At 25.1% G+C, this 27,212-nt stretch overlaps 2 protein-coding genes across 4 annotated transcripts; one reads left to right on the top strand and one right to left on the bottom strand.

Annotated features, from left to right (window-relative positions):
* Nucleotides 1-206: 206 nt before the first annotated feature.
* On the bottom strand, nucleotides 207-26,539 carry LOC130669373 (RING-box protein 2). The gene is made up of 2 exons (XM_057472233.1): nucleotides 26,148-26,539; nucleotides 207-584 (listed from the first exon to the last, which is right to left on the bottom strand). The coding sequence occupies exons 1-2, from the start codon at nucleotides 26,302-26,304 to the stop codon at nucleotides 403-405; spliced, it is 339 nt and encodes a 112-aa protein (XP_057328216.1). The 5' UTR covers nucleotides 26,305-26,539; the 3' UTR covers nucleotides 207-402.
* Nucleotides 10,432-25,515, top strand: LOC130669372 (facilitated trehalose transporter Tret1-like). 3 transcript variants are annotated; one of them, XM_057472229.1, is made up of 5 exons: nucleotides 10,432-11,108; nucleotides 16,633-17,100; nucleotides 20,512-20,631; nucleotides 21,816-21,939; nucleotides 23,092-25,515. In XM_057472229.1, exons 1-5 carry the CDS (start codon nucleotides 11,025-11,027, stop codon nucleotides 24,225-24,227), a joined length of 1,932 nt encoding a protein of 643 aa, XP_057328212.1. In that variant the 5' UTR covers nucleotides 10,432-11,024; the 3' UTR covers nucleotides 24,228-25,515. The 3 variants fall into 3 exon arrangements, with proteins under 3 accessions (XP_057328212.1, XP_057328213.1, XP_057328214.1); XM_057472230.1 differs by lacking the exon at nucleotides 10,432-11,108 and adding an exon at nucleotides 16,281-16,375; XM_057472231.1 differs by lacking the exons at nucleotides 10,432-11,108; nucleotides 16,633-17,100 and adding an exon at nucleotides 20,073-20,420.
* Nucleotides 26,540-27,212: the final 673 nt, after the last annotated feature.

The raw sequence follows: 27,212 nt of genomic DNA, 5'->3' as shown, positions 1-27,212 counted from the left end.
ATGATAATGATAATATCTTAAAGATTTCACAATTATTAAAGATACTTTTTAAGATTTAATATGCCGCAAGGTAATTCACTTGTTTTTCAGTTTCGTTACTAAAATTTCATTTGATAAGATAATCATTTTAAGAACAACTATAACTGAAAAAAAAAATATTGTTTTACTTCTTAAAGACGTAATCAAATAAAATTATTATTAATTAATTATTGTTGAGTAAATAGTTTTATTAAAAAATTCTTCATTACTTTTTGAACTTAAATACAAAAAAAAATAATTTCAATAATTATCTACAGTAAAATTTAGAATTTTTAATTCGATTTTTCTTTTATTAAATTTATAGATACAAGATCCTGATTAGTAAAATGAATTATAATGAAATAATGTAATAAAAAAAAAAAATTATTTTCCCATTCGTTGAATAGACCATTCTTGTTGACAAAGAGGACATCGGTTGTTTTGTTTTACCCAGAGTGACATACAGCAATAATGAAATGAGTGATTACACTCACCCCAAACTACAACGCAGTCTTGACGACCATCAAAGTCTTTTTTACTTTCAGCTTGACAACGTAGACAGGCATCTGTAAATATGAAAAATAAATAAATTAATAATAATATAATAACTACTCTACAAAGATAATTTTGTCGATTAAAAAATCCTCAGACATTTTTATGACGGGCTGGGGAAGCCTGAACAGGATTAATTTTATTTTTTAAGTATGAGATTATGCATTGATTTAATATTATATAAAAAATTATGAGCGATCGAGCTTGAGAACAACAGATAATAATATGTAATACAAAATAACGGACATGAGATGTAATAAATGAAACACATTGACCTAAAATAACATGACATGGATCGTTTGTCTTTGATACAAGTACAAATAAAAATTATTAAATAGTGGGTTCATGTTTTCTCATTTATTTGTTTCAATATTCTAATCACCTATTGTACTAAATTATATTATCTGTATAAAAGAAATTAACTTTTTAGATTACGACCATAAATATACAGGGAGGGGCAAAACGGATTGGGGACAGGGGATTCCCCGAAATTTTATAAGAAAAGTTTGTTTTTGGAGTATTCCAAAAATCTTTTGTAAATATAACTGAACATTATTATGAATTTTTTTTATTATTTCCGACAAATTTTCTGGGAAAAAAAGTATGAAATCATTTTGATTTTTTTCTTATCAATTTACGATAAAAAAAAACTCCCAGCGTCAAATTACGTCAGATGTATTTCAATAATCAACTTGATAATATTTACAATTTTTATAATTTTGAAATTTAATTAACTTTTAATAATATTCTGATCTATTGCTTTCAACAATATATAATTGCATTTTTTAAAATATCTTCTTTGGAATTAAAAAAAAATTTAATATTCTACTTTGAAGTCAAAAATAAAAATTTAATAATTTAAAGTAAGTTAAACTTTTTCAAAAATCCAGTGTCAGTCGCAAAATGTTAACAACTTTTGTTCTATGATAAAAACCATTAAAAAAGTTGTTTTCTTTCTTTGTATCCAATAATTATGTAAAATGTAATCTTTCTTTATGTAAATTACTTACAAAATAAAATTTGATTTAATCAAATTTATTTATTCTCCAGAAATTTTTTTTTCACCTTTTTTTAGGGGTATCCCATTTTGCCCGCAAAGAAAAAAAATTTTTTTAATAACGGCAGGTGAAATTTTTTTTATTCACTTAGAAATCATTAAAAAAAAACATTCATCGAATTTGAGTTCCCAAAACCTTAGTATCTCCTTAAGTACCCCGTTTTGCGCCCCACCTTCTCCTATATATACATGTGTATTATGTATATATATTAATTCAGCCTAATAACACAAAAAAAGTATCGAGATAAAAAAATAAATATTTAATTGACTTTTGATAGTTATTAAGATATTATAAGTTATATATCGTGCTATTAAATACGGTAATGGATATTACTGTTTGTGTGAGTGGTAAAATTCCATTCGGTTTCAATTAACCAGAGACGATGTTTCATGTGTTAAATACAAGTCATTGTTAATGATCTAGAAGATTCGAATCAATGATATATATGTATACAATACAATATAAGTATGTTTGTAGCAATATAATAGCGATACATAACATTCATTGAATCATTTTATTTTGTATTCCTTTAATTGTATTTCTTTTATTTTGTTTTACGTATAACGTAATACAGTAGTGTACAAGTATTAAAAAAAACAATGTTTTCTATAATTGATTATAAAAGACGTCATACAATGATTGTATCAAGGCAAAATAGATAGTCAATTAACCTTTTCATGGGGGACCTTGCCATCGATAAATCAATATAATATGCAACGAGCCTCCTTATTCATTACTTTGTGATATATGTTTAATTAATTCTCATTGCATCGTAAAACCAATGTGTCATAAGTGTAAAATATTTAAAATAAGCGAGTTTATCATTTTTCAATTTTCCATTGTGGATTTTTGGAAATCAAAGTGTAAAAAAATGGCGGAGCATCCGAAAAAATTATTGTTGTTTAAAATTCTATGGTGTCGCCCTGGTGGAAATTTTTCAGACTTTTCTCTGAAAAACTCTGAAAAAGTGTTTAGAACTTTGAAAAAATCTTTAGGACTTTAGAATCTCTAGAACTGAGTTTTTCAGAGAAAATTCCAACAAATTTCCACCAAGGCGTAGTGATGCTGGACTATTTCGACCAGCTAACAAAAATTGAAATAAACATGTTCCAAAATCACTATAGCTAGATTAATTACATCTCGAAAAACAAAAAAATCACTTTCGATTGACTTGTAAACTATACATACTAGAGTGGTCCAAAAAAAACATTTTTTTAATTTTTTTCAAGGGCTATTATCTCAAAAGCTTTTCTTAAGTATAAAAAAAATTCCCTCCAAAGCGCAGCTTGATATCTCAATTCTTTAAGAAGCTCAATACATTTATATTTTCCCATTTAAATAACACGTAAAAAATTTTTTTTTACATTTTCATCCGGTAAAACTACGAAAAAATTTTTTCTCTAAATTTTCCAACAATTATTCTTGTAGGAAATTTAATTCTCTACAAAAAAGTATTGATTTAGTTTTTTTGTAATCCTAACGGGTAAAAAGTTATTGAGCTTTAAATATTCGCAATAAAAGAAAATTTAATTAGATATGAAGAAAATTAAGTTCAGTATCCATCCGCAAGTACTAGCTTTAATTGAAAAATATAATGAATTTGGGACAAAAGATGAAGAACAGAAACAATATCTGTTACAAATAGTTGCTGATCATAGGAAAAAATATCAAAATTGTAATAAGAAAAATTATTCATAATTATATAAACGATTATTAAGTTATTTAATTATTATAAAAAGTTTAGAATTTGATTAATTTCGAAATAAATACATGCAGTCACCAAAAAAGTTTTCAAAAAGTTTAAAATTATTTCAAATCTATAAAAATTAAATAAATTATCTAGTAATGATGTCAATTCCATTAAAGAGTTGCTCTAAAACTATCTTCCTTCAAATTTACTTAGTAACGAGTACTTAAAGCTCAATAACTTTTTAACCGTTAGGATTACGAAAAAACTATTTCGATACTTTTTTGTAGAGAATTAAATTTCCTACAAGTATGATTGATGCAAAATATAGAAAAAAATTTTTTTTGTAGTTTTACCGGATGAAAACGTAAAAAAAAATTTTTTACGTGTTATTTAAATGGGAAAATATAAATGTATTGAGCTTCTTGAAGAACCGAGATATCAAGCTGCGCTTTGGAGGGAATTTTTTTTATACCTTAGAGAAGCTTTTGGAATGATAGCCAAAAAACTTTTTTTTTTTGGACCACTCTAATATATACTCTACCAAATGTTATTGAAATTAAATCAGACTTATAGTTTGCACAAACCTCTTCGAATACCCAACGTAATTCATACAATTAATTAATTCTAAAAATTTTCAATTTTCTTAGCGGGAAGTTAAAAATTTGGTATGACAAAAACTACTTTCTCACGCATAAAAAATAAATTATAAATTTTATTTGGATTTTCATTCATTTTTATGGCTTGAACAATGAACCCACGTCAAAGAAGGAAATTCATATAAAATATAATATTGAAAGCGAAAAAGTATAAGAGTGATTCTCGAAAATTTATTGATATGAAAAAAAAATTGTCACTCTTGGTCTTTAAATTTTATTGTTTGAAATGACAAAATACGTCATCTTGTCATGTAGGTATAGTCGCATCAGTAATACTTCAAGTAAATTCTTTCACATACATTGGAAGCCCACAAACACAAGTAAAATTTTATTGTTTCAAACTATAAAAACTGATGCGCTTAAGATATACTTTCTACAATTTTAAGTAACTAATAATTATATCATTGTATATAAAATCAATTGCTCGACATTGAAAATTTTATTTATCATACTGAATGTCTTTTTACTTTTTTACTATAAACTTTAATGTTCCAAACAGCGAATGTTGAAACAGAGACGATAAATTATTGTAATTTCATTGTAATTTATTTTATAAAACCGCGAAATTAATGTTTGAAATGATATTAAATTGTGATCACATTCTAAATTTTTAGTTATCAATTATGAATCTTCATGATTCATTTTTTTTGCGTGTATTGAATATTATTCAGTAATATTTTCTGAACGAACGAACCGATTGTAACTTTTATTGTAGCAACCAATAAAATTCATCATTGAAAAACTAATTATTTATTCAAATTAATTAGATAAACATTCTACGAAACATTAAAAAAAAAGCTGCATTCCTAGAAACTTGAATATCAAAATTTTATCAGATCTAAATCTTGATAATTTTTTCTAAATGCAACAAAAAAATATTTAAATCATGTACGATTCGCTTGTGAGATCTTATACATTAAAAAAATTATTCTTTTCTGTTTAATTTTTTTTATAGATCTCGAAAGCAGCAAAAAATTTAAAGGCTAGAATGCAGAATTAACCGTTTTAAAAATTTTTTTATAATCAAAAATCAAAATACTTTAAGATAAATTCTTAAAATTGTATTTAGAAAAAAAATTTGTCAAGACCAGTCAATGAACTTGAATTAAAGATAAGATAAAAATAATCCATACTTGCAATAATAAAGATTCGAACAAATGTAGCCCATAAGCTATCAAATTATATTATCTATTACATTATTGAATATAAATGGAAACTTTTCAAAAAATAATCAGTAAAATTAAATAAAGATCAATGCAAAGATTGATAATCATTATGATAATATATAGACGTTAAGTATTCTGTGATAATTATGATAATTTTACCCTGATTACTTTATGATAGTATAAAGAAGTATATGAATTAGATTGCTATGATATATGTGACCGTCAAAATAAATAAAAATAAAAGTTTATTAAGTGAATAATAAATACTGCGATCAATGGAAACTTTTCGATTGGTGGTCTGGTATTGTTTCGAGCAATTATCGATTGGCTCCAGCAATGGGACGAATTAAATGAGTTTAGGAATATTCCCTTCCATCTAAAACATGTTGCTCGTTTAATAAAATAAGTATTAACGATGATTCATCTTAAGAGATGTAAACAAAATATTGGTCATTTTTCTTAATAATAAAAAAAAGTAGTTTATGATAAATAAATAATTTAATAAAAAGAATAAAGATTTCGGAAATTTTCTGAGGTCTTTTCCTTTTGCCCTTACTTGACCATTATATTAACCCTTGTAAATGGTTATATATGTTCAATATGACATAACGCAATGTACTGTATATTATTTAATTGCATTCCAACCGGAGTTTTCGAGATTAATTCAGTGACGTCCGGGTCGAAAGTTTGACTTTAAAATTCTTTTAATTTACGTTACAATAATTAGGGGAAGGTGAGGAAAACAGAATAAGCTCCTATCATATTTTTTTTTTTAATTTTTAGAGAAAAGAAAACGGAGTATTTTGGAATACTTAGTCAAAAAAAATTTTACTTCGATAATGCATACATCATTATTATAGGGGAAGGAGGGGCAAAAGGGGGTACTTAAGGAAATACTAAGTTTTCGAGGACTCACATACGCTCAATCTTTTTTTTTTTAATGATATTCAAAGTAAATAGAAGAAATTTTCAGATACCGTTGAAAAAAAAAATTTTTCATTTCTGCGGGCAAAGTGGGGTACCCCCTAAAAAAGGAAAAAAAAAAATTTCTGGATTTTAAACGAATTTGATTAAGTTGAATTTTTTTGTAAGTAATTTACATGAAGAAAAATTATATTTTACATGTTTATTGGAGACAAAAGAAGAAAAAAAATTTTTAATAGTTTTTGTCATAAAACAAACGTCATTAATATTTTTCAACTGACAATTGATTTTTGAAAAAGTTTACCAAAAAAAATTCAAAGTAACGCTTAATTATATTTACAGAAGTGATTTTGAAATGTTTAAAAACCATTTAAAATATAAAATTTTTTTTTATAAAATTTTGGGGGTACCCCGTTTTGCCTACCCTACCCCCTTTTGCCCCCCTTCCCCTAATAATAATTTTGCTTAATTAAGTTGATAGTCAGTTTTTGAAAATTTGATTAGGATACGCTGCGAAAAATTGAGAGTGAATATAGATTTTAGTTCAATCTGAAATAAATAATGTAAATAGAGTTTTTTTTCAATGGTGCGATTCCGGAGTAATGTGGATTTTTTTGAAATCCGCATTTACTTCGATTCGTAATTTTAATATTAAAACAGAAATCCTTCAGAGTAAATTTTAGTCTGATCCGAAATTTCATAAGTAAAATAAACTCTTTTTTGAAATAAATTTCACTCCGAGGGAATTTAATAAATAAAAAATAATCCGCTTCGCGTTCATTCCGCAAGTTTATTAAAATAGAAAAAGAAAATTATTTAAATTTGATTGTTGTTTAGGATAGCCCATTTTGCCTCAATAATCAATGTTTGTTTTTTTTGTACTAAATCATATTGATATTAAGGATTTACTAAAAAAAAAAGAAGAAATAGTGAATAAAAATCAGCGTATTAGAGATTCTTTCTTCAAGAGCATATTCTATCCCTTATTCCCACTTTAATATTGCTAAGACTTTTTACTTTACACACCTTAATATTGTTTATTATTATTTTAATGAAAAAAACAATTATTTATGAAATAAAAGAAATAATAAATAGATATATGTCATGTGTATAGTACAAAATAATTATTACCAAGAATAGAACTAATAAATTTTAAGAACAACTGTAATTGTCACTTAAAAAAATTAGCTAAAGAAAATGTACAATATGAATTCCAATAAATCATTTTACAAGAATGAATTGTCTTCCTAGACATACAAAAGTATTTCTAGCAAATGGTGAGAGTCCAACTATAGATGGACATAAATGAACTAAAATGACTAATGATAAATGAGATAATTTAAAAATAAAAATTTCAGTTAAAATATTTTGAAAATAATTTTATCATAAAAAAAAACAACAATTGGGTAATTGCAATAAATTATTTTTAAAACTTTCAAATTATATCATATTACGTTTAAATTATAAACATTTAAATATTAAAATATTTCTTATTTTTGTCAAAATTATGTCTCGTTATTATTTATAAATGATGGGTCAATAATTACAAAGCAATTAATTGAATCTAAATCAAATTTATCGATTTAATATTGTCAAAAAATTTATAAATATAATTGTTTATTTATAAAACAAATTATCATAATTACAAACGAGTATTTATTCTTAAAATAAATCATAAATAATATGTTTATGATTAAAATAAATTATAAAAGCTTTGTTTATAATAAATGAAAGTCATTATGTCGTTTGAAAAAATAATGTGTTAAAAATATAAATTAAAGATAAGCTTTCACTGGAAATTTCTCTTTGTTTAAAATCAATCTGACGAGGAACATCAGAGAAAAATAGGCTAGCCCCAAAATTTTTTATGTACCTGAAGATCGAAACGTTTTTCGCGCAACGAAAATGAAAAAAATTTATGTAATTCGACTGCTTAAGGGCGACTTGGGTAGTTCCGGAGATTGGGGTTGGCTTAAGCATTTCAAAAATTTAGTCATCTAGTAGATTCTTTACTTTGTAATTTTTTTTTTTCATTGCACGAAAAACGTTACAAACTTCAGGAACATTAAAATAAACCGATTTAAGTTTCACTGACAATCAAAAGAACTTATTACAATGAAAACTTTACATAATTTTTAAAACAATTAATGCACAATAATTTTTAAGTATCATAAAAAACACCGTACGCAAAGTTTAATGAAAAAATAAAAGAGTTATATGCATAAGAGGGGCTCCACACATTTTTTAAAGTTCCATGTACATTTTAAATATCCTACCGAAGCCTTGTACCTAAAGAATAAAAAAATTGAAGAATATAACACACTGAAAAAAAATTGTAATTGCAACAGAAGCTGTAGCTGAGGTTACTACAAGTTGGAGTAAAGAAATGCCAACTCCAACTTGGAATAACCTCAACCACACGTGTAGTAAAATCAGTACTGTTTATGTAGTATCCTTTACCACATATGGAATACTCGCTACTACAAATGTTTTACTACAATATTGTGGTTTAGAACAACAATTTTTTTTTCGTGCATGAAATCTTATGTACCTGAAGATCGGAACGTTTTATGTAGAACGAAAATAATAAAACAAAATAAAATTTAAAAAATCTACTAGATTTAAATTTTTGAAATGTTTCGCATAGGCGCCAGTATATCGGCTGAAAATTGCAGTACTCCGAATTACCCCTTAACCAGCCAAATTACATAAAGTTTTCATTTTCGTTGCGCGAAAAACGTTCCGATCTTCAGGTACATGAAATCTTACAAATTTTTCAAAATGTTCACCAAAAAAAATAAAAAAAATGGGGGCTGTTTTAATTATTATTTATGAATATATCATTATAAAGTAAAGGTGTACTTGAAAAAGAGATAATTAATTTTATTTGAACATTCACAAGCTCGGATAAGCGATAAATAAATCTTATAGAATTTGCAGACCGTGGAACACTAATTCCCAACGAATGAATACTATTTTTTTAACTTACACAACAAACTTTGAGTAATTTACAGTGCGCAAGTTCTTGAAAAGATAAATTTAAATAAATATCATTTATGGGAATTTGCAAATCCTACGAGATTTGTTATTTGAGCTTACATGAACTGGTTAAATAATCATAAAAAATTATTCATTTGAAACTTTCACAGTGCAAAGTCATCAAGGTTTGTTTTTTAAGCTTAGATGAGTTTAAAAAATAATCATCCAGGTCGTTCGTTGAGAACATAAGTATAGTCGCTGCGAATTCCCCAAGGTTCGGTTTATCGGTTATCTAAATTTACAAACATTAAAATGAAATTATTTATTACGTTTTCAAATACATGTACATTTTTTTTCAGCCAATTTATCATACAATATGAAAAATCTGAAATTTTTTTTTATTGAAAATTATATTTTTTCTTTTTGTCATCTTAAGATTTACACATTAATTTTTAACAGCAACACGAATTATTTGTTAATTATGAATATGGATGAGTTCGAATTAAATTCAGTCTAATAAGCCAATACAATTGAATAAGTTTTTTTAAAAATGAATTAATGCAAAAAAAAATAATTTTAAAAAAACTTTACTTTTTCTTATTCTGACGGAATAAAATTTTTTAAATTTTTATTCGAAAAATTAAAACAATACTCATAAAATATCTGACACTAAAAAAAAATTATGAGTAATTAATTCAACCAGTTTAGGTAAATACGCACTAATTTGAACTCTCGTCCTATTGATTTTTTCCGCCCAATTTTAAATTATTTTACGTCACTATAAAAATCAGCAATTTGGAGAAGTTTTCTATAAAAACTTTTTCGAATATTTAATTATATAAATATAAAAGTAGAAACAATTAATTTTTACAGATATTTTTTATAGAAAAATACTAAAAACTACGAAGAACAAAAAATGACGCAATACAATTACGCGTTACATTTAAATTGAATTTAATGGCAAACTTTAAATCGTTAATGAATAACTAATTTACTTTAAATAATTGGTATGTTGACTTATTAAAAGATAAAATATCAATAAAGTTTCAAATGATTCAACAAATTTGGCAATTAGATATAAAATTAAAGAATGAAGTCGACAATGACACCTAATAAATTAATTGACATTTCGCGAAGACACTCGAATAATATTTTTGCTATCAATAATAATCAATTTCCCACCATTAATATATCAATAATATTTAAACAATATATAACTGCATAAAGTTATAAATTTCTCCCACTCTAATACAAAATACATCATAGCACCTTTTAACGGTTGGTCGAGATTGTCCGAACATTGCCGAGGGTTTCTGGCGCCTGTCCCGAGTTCTTCGCAACAGAAGTATATAAAAGTCAAATCCTTTAGCAAAATGTTCAACAGTTATCAAAAACCCTTGAAGAGTAAATACGTTATAGAAAGCACGTGACTGTACTTTCTCAACTCAATTAAATAATTACAATCGAATATAAATTTCATATATTTTATTATAAACTATCATTTATTTTTGCGATTTGTTCATCACAGAACATTTTACGCTATTAATTTTAAATATAAATAAGAAAGACTTCTTTTCTTTAAATAAAATTAATAGCTGTCAAAACATAAGCACGTGTGTGGTTATCGAATTGTCATAATATTGTCGTATGTCGCTACTGTATTAAGTTTGCAATGGTTCACACATGTACATATTTATGAATATATGCATAGATAAAATAAAATTATAAATATATCGATACAAGTGCCCGGTACAAGTAAATGCGACGTACATACGAAAAAGAGAATAAAAATAGAGACTTTCATAAGTAAGACAAGGATAGATTTTCTACGTAGACTTGATAGAACGTGGAAGACCATTCTGCACTATACTTACCAACCGGCAACCAAGCAACAGTGGACGTTTCTTATAAATTTAATAAACGTTATTGTTTGTGTTTAATTATTTAAAAACATTTAATTTGTGATTATTAATTAATAATAATGGATAACAGCAGCAAATCAAAAATGGTTACGCGGAGGCAGATAATGCAACCGTGGCCTCTATGTCTGGTTTCATCGAACAATGTAAGTTGAATTAATGTATATCATCTTTATATTTATTTATTTATTTTCTTTTATTATCACTAATTGATAACCATGATTACTCATAAATTATAATTTGAGTAATGACGAACTTTGATAACGGAGTTTTGACGTTTTAATTTAAATTTAAATTATAGTGTTTGGTCGGTAGGGCAGTGTCGATGCGAATCTTTATATAAATGTGTACAGATGATGTTAAGTCGACGTTTGTTCCCAATTATCCTTTTCTCGCGCAGAAGTCTCGCGATATGTTCGACTTTATCTGGTTCCTGCCGGGCTTCTGGAAAGTTCCATGCGTTTCCGTGGGTCTACGCCACAGGCCGATATTGCTTTTAATGTTCAAATATTTTTCTGGTTACTCCAAAAAAAATTCAATTCTAATTGTATTTTGGTATCTAATTATATAGAATGATTTTTCATCATCACCATTGATTTTTTTTTTTTTTCATTATTTAATCAATAAGGTATCACAATGAATTATTTAAAAGGCAATGTCAAGGTTCAATAGAAAGGTCAATAAAAAAAATAAGATTTTTCTTAAGCAAACAAAGAACTTGATATAAATTAATGTTTTATATAAACTACTACTTTTTCGGTTTCGTTAATAGCTATTAAATGATAGTTCGCGTCATTATCGTAAGTTATCGATAATAAGCCAAAAATAGATTTTCGTTAATACCAAAATCGATGAAAATGACAGTAAATTATTGTTTGATACCCATATGTATAATACTTATTATTCGACTATAGAAAAATATTTATTTTAAATATGACACGCGGTATTAATTTCCACGTGTTTATTAAGTAATTTAACACGACATTTCACCCGTATTTTATTATTTTTAAAGTTGAAACAACCTTGCATTCAAGACATCTTGGTACGTAATTCGTTTCCCCAATCATTTGAGCTCACTTAATGTTACGCTGCTTTTATTTGCTTGACTGAGGAATAGAATGAAAGGTGTGTCGATAAATATATACTTATACACTCTCTACAACATGTGTATCGCAGAAGTGGAAAAGTACTGCAAAAGATTTTTGAAAGGAGAAACAGATCGTCGACCCGATACATGTGTGCAAAAACTAGTATATATTATATATATACATTATCGATACATGTAGACATTGAAATTACCGACAATTTTAAATTCAAATTAAATTTTTTTTTTTTAATTAAAATACACGGATAATTTTTTACTCAGTTATTTTAGACACCTGATTTTTAAAAATTATGAATTTTTATCAAAATTTTTACTCTTTTTAATAAAGTAAATTTTACTTTACAATACTAATAATATTTTTTAAAAAATTTCATGTCCTAAAATTACTCAAAATTGTAAGACTTTAAAATAAAAAAAATCTTTCCGCGTTTTTTTTTTTTTTTTGTAAATAATACTAATGACTAAATATCTTATTTATATGAATCATAATTATTTATAACAATTCAATTCAATGTATTTTAATAATAAATTGTAGTAAACAATTTTAAAACCGTAAAGTTTATTTTGAATCGAGATATTTTCGCAGTGAGTCGTAGATTGTGCCAGCATCTTCTTTGTTTTTTTTTTTTTTTCTTTTTTTATATTCTCTGGTACTTTCCACTACACTTGCTCTCGCTGATCTTGTTCAAGCAACATGATCATCATACTTTTATTTTTAATTATATGTATATATATAATATATAATATATATTTGTTTTTTATTTTATTTTACGTACGGTAGTATGAAATGTGATTTAAGAAACCCGATGAATGAACTTTGCGACACTGACCTAGAGACACTTTTTTTTTTTCTTATTCAAGTTTAAGAATAGAAATGTAATAACCATTCAAAATGATTAAGTATGATTACACAGTACTAGGTAGGGCAGAATTTTTTTTAAGAATTTATGATATCAATACGAACATTAACGGATAATTACTGACTTAATTTATTCGTTTGTTAAGTAAACTGTAATATTGTCATCACGTTGATCAGATTGAGTATAGAAAGTTCGTGATTTATATAATATTGTAATTTTTTAGAATAATAAATTACTTTGTCAAAGTATTTGCAATAATTTAAAATCCTGTTATATGTTATTGCTACTGTAAAAATTGAAATAATTATTTTATTTATCAATTATTGATTGCTTAAGTAAACAGCTTATAATTTAACTAAAAAAATGTAATTATAAAAATTAAATCCAGTAGCCAAACTTGGGTATTAGAAATAAAAAATAACATTTAAATTATCCGAGTCAAAATGTAACTTCGTCTCACGAATCTAATAAAATGTAAATAAAACCTAAAAAAAAGTTAAACAAGGATAGGAATTTTTTTTCCATCTTCAAAGTGACCTCAGATGCACAGTAAAAAATTTTTCGTATTTGTATAAAAGAAAAAGTCTGTGTTAAAAATTTTAAGTTAAATATTTAACATGTTTGTGTGTTAATTTCACGTACTGCTTTTGTATTGGTTAATCAGTTCATTTTTAACACAAAAAAATAATAATTGAAACAAAAGTAACATTTACTCAGTGTTTCTGTTCAAAAGTGTTAACACTTTTAAAATGTAACTTTAACACAGAGCATGTGTTAATTCATTAAAGTAACACAAAGAATGTGTTAAATTTACCGTAGTCACTTGTTAAGCTTATATACATTAATTTTATATAAATAGCGTTGCAGATAGAATTTTAATGAGTTAAAGTTTTAGAATCGATAATAGAGAATATTAATATTTTTTTGTGTTAATTTTTTTTACACAAATTAATAATGTAAAAATAACATAAAAATTTGTGTAAAATGTTATTCTAACACACAGTTCTGTGTTAATTTTTACCAATTTTTTTTCACTGTGTGGTCCGAATTTTTTGCTACGCCTTTATGGCTTCCGGTATCTGCCTTAGGAGCCAGAAGCGCGTACTAAAAAATTTTTGGGAATTGACGTGATTATAATCCAGAAGTACAAAATTGATGATACAATTTTTGGTATGCTTATATTTCCTTATTGTAGGTCTAAATAGGTTTTAATTACGTTTTGGATTCGTGACAGTCCTATCTACGTTTTAACTAAATCAAAACGGTCAATTTAAATTTTTAATGTCTAAAACATTCAATTTACGTCTAATATTTCAACTTGGGTATACTTATGATGTATTTAATTACGTTCATATTAATTTATAAACTATTTATTTTTAAACAAAAAATTTAATTCCATACTTTGGGGAAAACCTCCACTATTATTTATTTCCATCACATTCTTATTAAATAATGTAGTCATAATACTATGCATTAATGTATACTATCTAAACATACATATATGTTAGAAAATTTTGTAAAAAAATAATTCAAATTTTGCTACCGATTTCTACAAGATTTAAAAACAGCCTAGAAAATAATCAAAATAAAAAAAAATTTAGGATTGACTTGATCGAGTCTGTTAAAAATTAACAATTAAAAATGGAACATTAGTTTAAAGTACTGTTACTTATTTTGAAAGGTAAAACATTAAAATGTATTCGTTTAGTGAATTAAAAAAAAATAAATAAATTACAGAAAATTGGCATGGAAGTAAATAATTATACCGCAGTTTATGTAAGTTGGAATGACATCATCGGAGTCTCGTTAATTATCAAAAAAAAATTTCAGACAAATCCAGTGGAGATACTAAATTTTCTATTTTTGTTTAGTTCATTAAACTTATTGTCAAATTGATGAAAGTCATGTCAACGGGCACAAAAAATGTTATCACAATATTATAATAAAAAATAATTACTGTTGACATACAAACCAATAAATTTATTTTGAATATTTACTTTTAATGGCTGCTGTTATTCTTCATTCCAACAAAAGAAAAATAATTTTAAACAAGTAATAAATGAAACCACCTGAATAATCAGCACTAAAGAAAATTATTACGATTTTATTTTTTGATAAAAAAAAATCAAAACTCATGAAAATAAATTAATGGCATAATTTTTTTTTGTTTAACAAAAACTGCGAAAACAAAACTATTAAATCTCTAACTGGTTTTATTCAGTTTTAAATAAATGAGCAATAGTTCAAATAAAAAATATCTGAAAAATTTTCATGTAAAATAAATATAACCAAACATTAATCATAACTATTTTTTATCAATGTAGTAAACAGCAAGATTTGAAATATTAATGAATAAAAAATTAAGAAACGATATAAATTATATGAATCACTTTATCACGACAACATTGCGTGTATATAATAAATAAAATATAAGAAATCGATGAAATAAAATACGAAATTTTATCTTCTCACCCACGTTCTTCCATCATCTCAATAAGATCACGGGGTCTCTTTCAATCGCTTAAACTATAACGGATTATTAATTAGGTCATTCTTCCAATGACACAATATCTGTTTAAATAAATCGAACATTGGTAAACAAATTTTTTTTTTAATGAAAGAAAAGTATCATGTATCGAAAAAAAATTATTAGCCATTTCAAAAATAAAATGAATATTATAATTCATAATTAATCGAGTAAAAAAAAGTCATTTAAGAAATTATTATACAGAATTGACTTTATCAGTCACGTTTAAAACTTATGCATACAATTGAATTTTACCTCTAGACTAGAGTACAAGACTTATCTCACGTGATTGATAATTCAGATGCATCTTTATAATTTTTAATTTGTAAATATAAATGATAAGAGAAATAAGTATCAAAACTAGTTTTATATCTGATGATTATTAGTACAATATTATAATTACGGTAGTAACAACATGTTAAAAGTCATCTCCAAAATCAGTCATCAAGAAAGTCTCATAAATGAGCTCGATATGGTAATTTTAAATAAAATAATTTGTAATTAACATAATAGACAAAAATAAATAAAACTTTTTTCCTTCAAATAAATAAATTTAATATTTAAGTACAATAATAGAGGTCTCTAGCTATCATCTGTTGTAATTACCAAAAGACGTATTCAAAGTTTAGTTAACAAAGTTCGCCTCAGGGGTTATCAAATGATTATTTGTGGGGGATTTACGTCGATCAATCACAGAGTCTTCATACTCTCTATAATTTATTTATTAATTTTTAAATATTCTCATTGGTCAGTTATTATAATCTATGTCTTTCATATTGGAATTTTTTTTCATAATTATGCTGATAATACGTATGTATATATATAGTCACACTTTGTCATTTCTCTTTGATTTCATTTTCTTATAATCGTAAGCTCACATTTCTATTGTTTAATTTATTCTTAATATTTTATTGGATTCTTGTAAGTTCATTAATTGTTTTTTTTTTTTTTTTATACAATATTATATATTAGAGAAATGATATCATTGTATTAAAAATAATTTCGTCGCTAATTTCAAAATTTTAATAATTATTTAAATTATTTAAAAAAAATTGAATTGATTTTTTAATTTAATTTATTATTCAATTCAATTAAAATTTTCTTTGATAAATAATAAATAGATTTTATATTTTTTTTAATAGTATTATAATTTAATAATTTAATTAAAATTGTTTTAGGGGCAACCAGGTCATCAAAAATACCTCCCCTGGGTTCCATCCCTGGGAAATTCGGCTTCATCGTCTATGCACGAGGATTGTTCATCAAACTCAACATTATTAACAAACGCGAGTCCTTTCAACAGCCAACAAGCCCTTATTACAAACAAGAAAAAATACAATATTACAATAACTAGGAATAAAAATTACGATCTTGAACAATCAGAGGCACATTATTACACCGAAAATCTAAGACACGGAAGTGAATTGCAGTCAAAAATAAATAGTCCCAATAATAAAGACATTACTCTTGTTGATTATAAATTTTTGGAGCCTTTAATCATGGACAACGAGGTTGTCATCGAGGAACAGGATATTTTAGTGGACAACAAAAGAAATGGGGAAGACATTGCTCTCCAGAGATCACCTTCATTACCTTGTAATGCCAAAAAACCAAAACCTCAAGATATATTCCGGTATTCATCCCAGGTAACAAACTATTTATGTATTTTAATTTAATTTTCTTACTTATATTCCGTGAGTTTTACTGAAAAGAAAGTAGTCTAAAGTTTATATGATCAGCCCAATACGATCGTAGTATCAGTACGTAAAAGATTTTAAATAGTACTCAAGTATTGATTAATAAATGTAAGACTGATAATTATTTAAAAAAAAAATTAAAATCATCTTTGAACTGTTCAATATTATTATTTATAATTTATTATTAATTCAATTGTGAGTTGTTTAGAGTTCATATTTACTTATCGAATATCTAAGACTGTTGATATATCATGAACTAAATAACAATTTTTAATCACGAGGGTAGAACAATCAAGTTTATTATTGATATTTCACAATAACAATAATTAACTATTTTATTTATAGATATTAATTATTTGTATTTATGTTTAAATGAGTTAATTATTTGCGTTTTATAAAATTGCATTTATTTGATAAACAATAACCTTTGATATTTTTATATTATCATGTTTATTTTTGAGAGTTTCTTTTTTTTTATCATACTTTTAATCCCAATAATTGTCCGATTCAATAAATTATTTTATTTTACTAATTTAAATTTTTAAATATTTAAAAAATTTTTTAAAAGAACAAAATAATTTACTATCATTATTTAAAAATAAGAATAAAATGAAAAACACTTGACATATTGTAAATATAACATTGAATGCAAAAAAATAATTAGTTAACTTTAAATATATGACATCAGTGTCTATTATTTTTGTTTAAAAATATATAATTATCTGGTACCGAAAGGAAGTTATGCAGTTAATATCAAGGTTAATATTCAATTATAATAGATATTATTTATTAAACTCAGAACATATGTATTAATGCTGTATGTTTAGATGAATTGCTAATTGTTCTGTCTTGAATATTTTACTCTCATTTTTTTTTTATTTTTAAACTCATTGATATTTATTTTATTTTTTTATTTAATTTCATTAAAGTTGTTTTACTTGGCCATCTTACTGGCCTCGATTTTCTAAAACCTTCTGTACTCTATATTTCCTTGAACTTCTTTTGACACAAACTTACTCTCATTACGTTTACTAAACTCATTTCCGATATAATTTTTTTTACAATTACATAAATAATTTATAAAATCAGCATTCATATTATTTAATATGATACTAAATTTAGCCAAAGTCTAATAACTTTTGGATTTTTTTCAAAACGATAAATTGTAAAGAAAAAATTCTTTTAAATAATTGCACCGATAGCTGTTATAATTTTCTACATGTGCATATTTTAAAATTTTATTTTTCTTTGTAATTAATTAGTTGAAAAAAAATTCGAAAATTTTTAATTGTTTGCTAATTTCAGAACCATTTATCTGATACATTAATAGCAGAAATTTTGATTTAAAAAATATAAACTTTTATAATTCAGCAACGTTTCGTGCTCTATTAGCACTTCATCAGGGTTCTTATAAGTTATTATATTAATACAGTACAATCTGGTCATAAGCAATGTTTCTGTCTGCACTCTTTCAAAGGAAAAAATTGATGACAGTAAAGTTGGCGGACATCTGACAATTTTTTAAATTTTTAAATAATAAAATGAAATTTTTTTTACAAAAAAATTAAAAAATGAACTTTTAGAAAATTTTACAATCAGTACATGCATTTTTTATTTTATCAATTTAATTCTTTAATTTTTTTATATGTAATTTAAAAATTGTCTTCTGTCTGCTACATTTACACTCATAAAAAATTAAATTGACGTGAGAGTAGAGCGTTCGATGTAACTTATAACCAGATTCTATTATTTACAATTTTCCACATAAATTCTAGTTATTAGTAATAATCATTAATAACTGGTTCGTTATTACACAATTAATTTACTTATATATTTAACACTTTTAAAAATTTACATTGATTACAATCTTATATTTATTTTATTTGTCTGCGTGAATTTTTTATCAATGTCATGTCATAAATTTTTATATACTAGATTCTTTGATATTTTAGCTTCCCATCAAGATTTCGTTCACTTCTCTATTGAAAGATTCATATTTACTCCGAAAGAAGTTTAGATTAACGACAATTTACAAATAAATAAATTTTTTTCAACAATTAATTTGCATAATTAATATAATAATTAAACATAATTATACAATAACCAACCAGTTATTAATGGTTACTTATAAGTAGAATTTATCTGTATTTGGAATATTGTATATATTAATATATAATGAAACTCGATGAAGTGCGAAACGTTAAATTAGTAGAGTATAATTTTTATAATTAAATTCCTGTTATTAATAATGTATATATGTATAAATATATTTAAAAAATTTTATTATTAAAAATTAATAAATTTCGTGAAATTTTCTACAGAATTAATTAAAATCTTATTCAAGTTTGAAATTTAAAAAACAATTCATAATTATAAACTCATTATTGTAATGGATTTGAAATCGGAAAATTACTTAGGTATCGGATCAATTTTATAAATGAGCATGCGCTCATACTTATTAAGAGCGCAAAAGTGAATATTAAAAAAATCAGTATCATTATCGAAGTCGAATGAAGACTATATAACATTTAAATATATGAGAAAGCATTTAAATAAAAAAAAAAGAAATGAATTAATTTTTACAAAATTTTCGCATCAGTGTTTAAATTCTGGCAGATGTGGTGCTGATAGTATTATTATATTCACTATTCCATGAAGATACGTGATCAGTATTCGAAATATATGACATTGGGACGTTGCATTACGAATCCGTGGAATTAAACCGTATAGTATAGAGACAAAAAGTTTGTGCGACAGAGTAAGAATAATAGATATTAAGATATACATACATATGTACATATATACGTATATATATATTTATATATAAGAAGAGTTACAATAATGAACGAGAGATAGAAGGGGGCCATTTGACGCGAAGAGTGGTAGAGTTGCCCCCCTGAAAACTTAATGTCGGTGGTATCATATATAAGGGAACGCGACAAGTGTTGATTGTCTTGTATTGTTATATTGTCGCTCTGGCACCAAAAAGCTCCCACTCGTGATAATAGTGTGGGCTCGTCATTTTTTTTGATAACTATATTCTTTAATCTAATCGACTAAAGAAACTTATGTGTGTGTTCTAATTTGGAGGCGTATCAATTAGTTTTTTAAAACGTTTTTAAATTTAAAGAAAAAAAAATAACTTTGGTAACTTTAATTAAACGTTAAATAAAAAATTTAAAACAATGAAAATCCTTTTACGTGCTGATACTCATGTGAATATCGAAGTACCTGGCAATGTACCTGTTGCAAAATGTACATTTTTACAGGTACTGATTATAAAAATAATTTAATTTGTAAATCTTTTAAAAATATAATTATAGTAAAGTTAAAAAAAAATTTATTTGATTTTTTTTACAGGTCTTTGCAGCATTTGCAGTATCAATAGCATCATTGCTTATAGGATTTTCAAGCTCTTATACATCACCAGCTTTACCTTCTATGAAAGAGACAAAGCCATTCGATCTTGATGATGTTATGGTAAATTTTTTTTTTATTTTTTGTCATAAAAATATTTATTTAATAAAATCTTTAAAAAAAAATAATAAAGAACAATAAATAATATTGATATCAAGACATTGACGTGGGGATTAATCGAAGAGTTTGATTCGTAACCTCCTTAAAAGTTGTCAATTGATCCTCGTGGTCAGGGGCGCGTCTTGATTCTCTCGCATTATTATCTATTAGTGACAGTAGTTTAGCGTGATTGGCTGTAGTTCAGACACACACCGGCTGACGTTTGCATTCAAATGTTTAATAGAGTTGTATATTAAACATATTGACGCCTTTAACAGACGTAATAATACACCATTTGATGGAATAATATGTCATGCAACTCGGTTACTAACTGTTCAATCACCAATAAAATATAAAACGATAGACAATACACATTATTATTATTACTATTATCATTAACCAGACGTCAACGTCCTTCATACTACTAATCATCCAATTGTTTACACACCAAGGTCATTTAAATTTTTTTAAATCCACCGATTGATCATCAGACACTTTACTCACACTCATCTTAAATTCATGATGTGAATTGTAAATTTTACTTCCTCACTTACTTCCTCAAATAAAATTACCGTGCATTGAATTATTTATTGACACGTAAAAATCAGGTCTTGGACATTTAAATAATTTCATTTTTTTTTGTTTTTCAACTATCGCGAAATAATAATTGTTTTTTTACAATTTATCGCTAAGCTAAAAAAACGTAGATATATATAATACAAATATTTAATATCATATAGTTTTTATAGTCATATATAATTATTAAAATAAAGTCAAATAAGATTATGGAATTTCACAACTTCCTAAATTATTTTTGATTGATAACGGATTTACATCAATGTGATAAAAACTGACAATCAAAATAATTATTTCTTTGAAAACAAATATGACGTAATTTTACAATTTGAAGAATTAATTTTTTTTTTTAAATTAAACAATTAAAATTTTATTTCTTAATAAATATTTTGTCAAGATAAAACTTTTACTTTATATAGATTAAAACTTAACTTTATATAATATTTGCTGTATACATTGCATAAGACATTAATCATTACATTTAAGTAAACTGATTACCATCCAACGTAATTACTATTATTTTATTTAGACAAACAAAATAATAAAATAATTCAAAAAAATATTTGTTTTAGGAATCATGGATTGGATCGATAATGCCTCTGAGCGCATTGTTTGGTGGAGTATTTGGTGGTCCACTGATCGAATACATCGGTAGAAGAAACACCATTTTAGCAACATCGATTCCATTTATGGCAGGTAATTATTAATTATTTTGTTTGTTTTATATTTTAACGATACATCACGACATTTACGCAAAAAATGAATCATAAAAATTAATAATTGATAACTAAAAATTTAGAATGTGGTCACAATTTAATATCATTTCAAACAGTAATTTCGTGGTTTTATAGAATAAATTATAACAGTCTTAATTTAAATATTGAAATTTAACGGTCCTGAAGTTAGCAGACAATTAAAAATTTTTTTAATTTTTTTTTAACAATTAAATTTAAAGAAAAAAAAAAACTAAAAATATGCACGTGTAGAAAATTTTAAAAACTGCAGGTGCAATTTTTAGAAATATTTTTTTTTTATAATTTATTGTTTAAAAAAAATCCAAAAATTATTAGACGTCGGCTAACTTCAGTATCATGAAATTTGAAGTTTATATGTAAATAAATCATGTTACAAGTAATAGAAATTACTGTTTGGTAGATAAAAAAATGAAATTACAATAATTTAACGTCTCAGTTTCAACATTCGCTGTTTGGAACATCAAAGTTTATAGTAAAAAAGTAAAAAAAATATTCAGTATGATAAATAAAATTTTCAATTTCGAGCAATTGATTTCATATACAACGATATAATTATTAGTTTCTTAAAATTGTAGAAAGTATATCTTAAGCGCATCAGTTTTTATAGTTTGAAACAATAAAATTTTACTTGTGTTTGTGGGTTTCTACTGTATGTGAAAGAATTAACCTAAAGTACTACTGATGCGACTATACCTACATGGCAAGATGACGTATTTTATCATTTCAAACAATAAAATTTAAAGACCAACAGTGATTATTTTTTTTTTCATATCAATATATTTTAGAGAATCACTCTTATACTTTTTCGCTTTCAATATTTCATTATTTATGAATTACTTTCTTTGACGTAGGTTTATTTTTTAAACCATAAAAATGAATGAAAATCCGAATAAAATTTATTATTTATTTTTTTGCGTGTAAAATTACTCGTAATGAAGAAAAAAATATCACACTTATCCTGACAAAGGATGTAATTATTAATAAACTACTTACATAGATTACGTAAAGTAATTCTCAAGTACATACATCAATCATTAAGTCTCATATAATTTACAGCATTTATTTTGACCATTACCTTTTTGTCTGATTACAGCCTGGATATTCATAGCAACAGCATCAAATGTCTGGTTAGTGCTAGTGGGTCGTGCACTGAGTGGTTTCAGCGTAGGTGTAATATCTCTCGTATTGCCAGTTTACCTTGGCGAGACCCTACAGCCAGAAGTTCGTGGTGTCTTGGGCTTATTACCAACAGCATGCGGTAATATTGGAATCCTTATATGTTTCGTTTCTGGAATGTACTTGAACTGGTCAATGCTGGCGTACATGGGAGCTTGTATACCAGTAATATACTTCCTATTAGGATTATTGATACCCGAAACACCAAGATGGTATGTGTCGAAAGGTAAAACAAAGCGTGCACGTAAATCACTTGAATGGCTGCGTGGAAAATCTGTTGATGTCAGTGAAGAGTTAGCCGCTGTTGAAAAAACTCATCTTGATAGTGAAAAAAATTCATCATCAAGTTCTATTGGTGAACTATTTAAACCGAATCACATTAAACCACTTATGATATCCGTTGGGTTGATGTTTTTCCAACAGTTTTCTGGTATTAATACTGTTATATTTTACAGTAATAAAATATTTAGCGAGTCTGGTAGCTCAATTGATACAAACATAAGTTCAATTATCATTGGTATTGTAAACTTTAGTGCAACATTTATGGCAACTTCTGTTATTGATCGTTTAGGACGTAAAATTCTTCTTTACATTAGTAGTGTTGTTATGATTATAACATTAATGACACTTGGTACATTTTTATACATGAAAGATAACAACTATGATGTTGCTAATTTCGGTTGGTTGCCGTTGGCATGTATTGTAATTTATGTTGTTGCATTTTCGTTAGGATTTGGACCGATACCCTGGTTAATGATGGGTGAAATATTACCAGCTAAAATACGTGGTGGTGCTGCAAGTGTTGCCACGAGTTTTAATTGGTTTTGTGCATTTCTTGTAACGAAAACCTTCCAAAATATAATATCATTGATGAAAATAACCGGTGCATTTTGGATGTACGGTACTATTTGTATAGTTGGTTTACTATTTGTTATCTTATTTGTACCGGAAACTCGCGGACGTTCGTTGGAAGACATTGAGAAAAAATTAACGGGACCAGTTAGAAGAATGAGTGCTGTTGCAAATTTGAGGCCTATGCCAACAGCATGTTAGAACTTTTTTTTAATTATTTTATATCTCCATCAATGCATTTATTTGAATTTTTTTTTTTAATATTAAAAAAAAATATAAATAATGAGATTCAGAGTTATAGTGATCAGATTTTCTCTTGTTTAAATTTAATTTGGAAAATTATTGCCGATGATAACTTATCAATGATAATAGCAATACGTGTCATTTATATATATGAATAATTATTAATTAAAATAATGTTAGTAGAGAAAAATGAATGGCAGTATTGGAACAATGTTCCTTGTAAATTTATTAAATCAGTGAGTTAAATAGCTTGCTCAAATAGCAGTTATAAATATTGTTAAGCGAGATAAGACGATAAAAGTAAAAACTCACTTTAAATTGTGAGATATATTTTTTAATACGGATTATAGTTATATAAAACTATAAACATAGTTTTTTTAAATATTAAAATATATGATAAAATAATTATATGTAATATTTTATAAGTATAAATTTATATTATTTATAATTATTATTTTAAATCTCGTTATTCGAGAGTCCTAAAGAGTCTACCTCATGGAAAATAGGTGACGTAATTATTTAAATATTAAAACAAAAAATAATTTTAAAAACAGGGTATACTAATTATATACGTATAATTACTTAAAAATAATAATCATTTATAAATTTCAATCAACTATTTAGATAATTCATGCAAATGCATGTAGATGAGTAGCGTTTAAAATAATTAGTCAATAGTACGCATAAAAAAACATATTTGTAAATATAAATAGAGGCTTTAAATGTTAATAATAATTTTTTAAAAATGTAAATATGTGTAGAAAGACGGGTAGTAAGTGTTATTGTTAATATTATGTCAATATTAAATTTTTATTCTTATTAAATTTAGTGACTGTTGAAATATTTAAAAGTCAATGCGATCGAATCAAAATCCTTTATAATTGTCTATTTTTATTTTTTTTGAATTCATCACAGGTTGAAATTTTATAAGTGTACTTAATTTATGCCTTAGCAGCAATCTCATAAAAATTTTCAGAATCATATATTTGTTAGAATCTCTACTTTATTCCTTCAATTATAACTTTTGTTTTTAATTAAAATTAATTAACGATACTTATTCTATTAATTGTATTGATTGTGACAGAGGCTGCAAGTTTAATTATTTTTTTATAGAAAATATGATGAATAAATATATGAAATTATTAAAATATTTTCAGATGATCTTGATGTACAAAAAAAAAATATTTTTAGATAAATTATAATCATTATTGTAAATTATTTTAATAAAACTTCATTGACGTTATAATTGCCTAGTTTTTTTTCATTTAAAAAAATTTCCTATACTCCATTCTAAATATATTTTTATTAATTATTAATTATAAGATAATTAATAATAAAAATTTATTAAAATTATTATAATCTATGAGTGTGAATGTAACAGACATCAGACAAAAAATTAAAAATAATTTTAAAAATGCTCTTATTAATTTTTAAATTTTTTAAATGCGCATTTTTTTATTTTATTTCATCAATTATTTACTCTATTTATTAATAATTTTAAATTTGTCTGTCTGCTACATTTACATTCATTACAATTTTTCTTTTGCTAAAAAATAATCTCATAATGAATCGAATGGAAAATTACATTCGAGAATTTGTTTGTTTTTGCATGAATATTTAAAAAATATACAAACATGGATTTAAACAAGTCCTTGGTTTGTATTTTTAAAAAAATTTTCCTTTAATGTTGACTTTATTAATTTTAAATAAAAATATTATCGATTACTTGTCGTCAAATTTTCATTAAAACAAATGAATCATATTATAATTTAAAAAATGATTAATAAAAACAAAACTTAAATGTTTATATTATTTTCCAATGATAAACCAATAACACGTATTATAAATAATAATAAATATTTGAGTAATTAAACTTACCCATGACTTGAACTCTGCAAATAGCACAGGTATCACATTCAACATCCCAGCTCCACATTGCAACAGCATTCCATTTTTTCAAAGTAAATAGTTTGTCGGATTTAGCACCATCTCCATCACCACGATCTCCACTACTATCGTGATCTTGGTCTGACATTTTTAGGTTATTAATTTTTTCACAGACGATTTAATTCAGCGTTACAGATAATTAAACTTATTAATCATTAATTTATACACTTTATATAATATTTAATTAATAAACAATATTTTTAATATATCACGTTTTATAAATATCAATAAATTATCTGTCATTTGTGTTTTCAAAACCTTATTTTTTACTTGTTTACAACGATAATTATTTCGATACTGGTGTCCTCTATGGCGCCAATTCAATTTCATTAATTTCTTTTTTTATAAAAAAAAATTTGTAGGGTGGGATGACCGACTATTAACGCCCTTATATTTTTAATTAATAAAATAATTTTAACATATAATTATTAATTACTTTTCTTTTTTTTACTAATTAAGGACATTCTCGGAAAGTGACCCCCCCCCCTTCTACTTTTTAAAAATATTCAATGACCTTGAACTTTCATAACAGCATTGAAGTTGAATTAATTAATTAATTAAAAAATAATTAAAGCATTAATTATAAAGAGAACAGCGCAGTTGCAATTTCGCCAAGATATAGATTTAAAAAAAAATTACTGACAGTTGTTATCAATTAGGAGTTAAGCGAAATTTCTTAAATAAATTTTAGCCCACAAAATTTAAAAATTCAAATTATTGCGGCATGAAGATTTTACTGAAATTTATTTAACAAATTTCGTTTCACTCCCAATTGATATCAACTATGAGTAATTTTTTTTAAATCTATCCCGGCGAAATTGTTCTTTTTTCAATTAATGCTTTGATTTTTTTATTAATTAATTCATAAAACTTTGATACCATTATGACAGTTCAAGGTCATTGAATATTTTAACAAAGTGTGGGGCACTGCCTGAAAATGAATTTGAATTGAAAAATGATACTGAAATTAACCAACGCCTGATAATTTTTGGAATT

The sequence above is a fragment of the Microplitis mediator genome, chromosome 6 (assembly GCF_029852145.1).
Source record: "Microplitis mediator isolate UGA2020A chromosome 6, iyMicMedi2.1, whole genome shotgun sequence".
Taxonomy (NCBI): domain Eukaryota; kingdom Metazoa; phylum Arthropoda; class Insecta; order Hymenoptera; family Braconidae; genus Microplitis; species Microplitis mediator.
The sequence above is the reverse complement of the archived record's forward strand: the minus strand, read 5'-3'. Positions and strand labels throughout refer to the sequence as shown.

What these genes read in the sequence shown, in the direction of transcription:
- LOC130669373 (XM_057472233.1), bottom strand. Translation starts at nt 26,304, where the DNA reads ATGTCAGACCAAGATCACGATAGTAGTGGAGATCGTGGTGATGGAGAT. An exon ending in TTGCAGAGTTCAAGTCATGG is followed by an intron (nt 585 to 26,147) that starts GTAAGTTTAATT and finishes TCATATTTACAG; the next exon opens with ATGCCTGTCTACGTTGTCAA.
- LOC130669372 (XM_057472229.1), top strand. Translation starts at nt 11,025, where the DNA reads ATGGATAACAGCAGCAAATCAAAAATGGTTACGCGGAGGCAGATAATG. An exon ending in TCGATCTTGATGATGTTATG is followed by an intron (nt 20,632 to 21,815) that starts GTAAATTTTTTT and finishes TATTTGTTTTAG; the next exon opens with GAATCATGGATTGGATCGAT. An exon ending in ATCGATTCCATTTATGGCAG is followed by an intron (nt 21,940 to 23,091) that starts GTAATTATTAAT and finishes GTCTGATTACAG; the next exon opens with CCTGGATATTCATAGCAACA.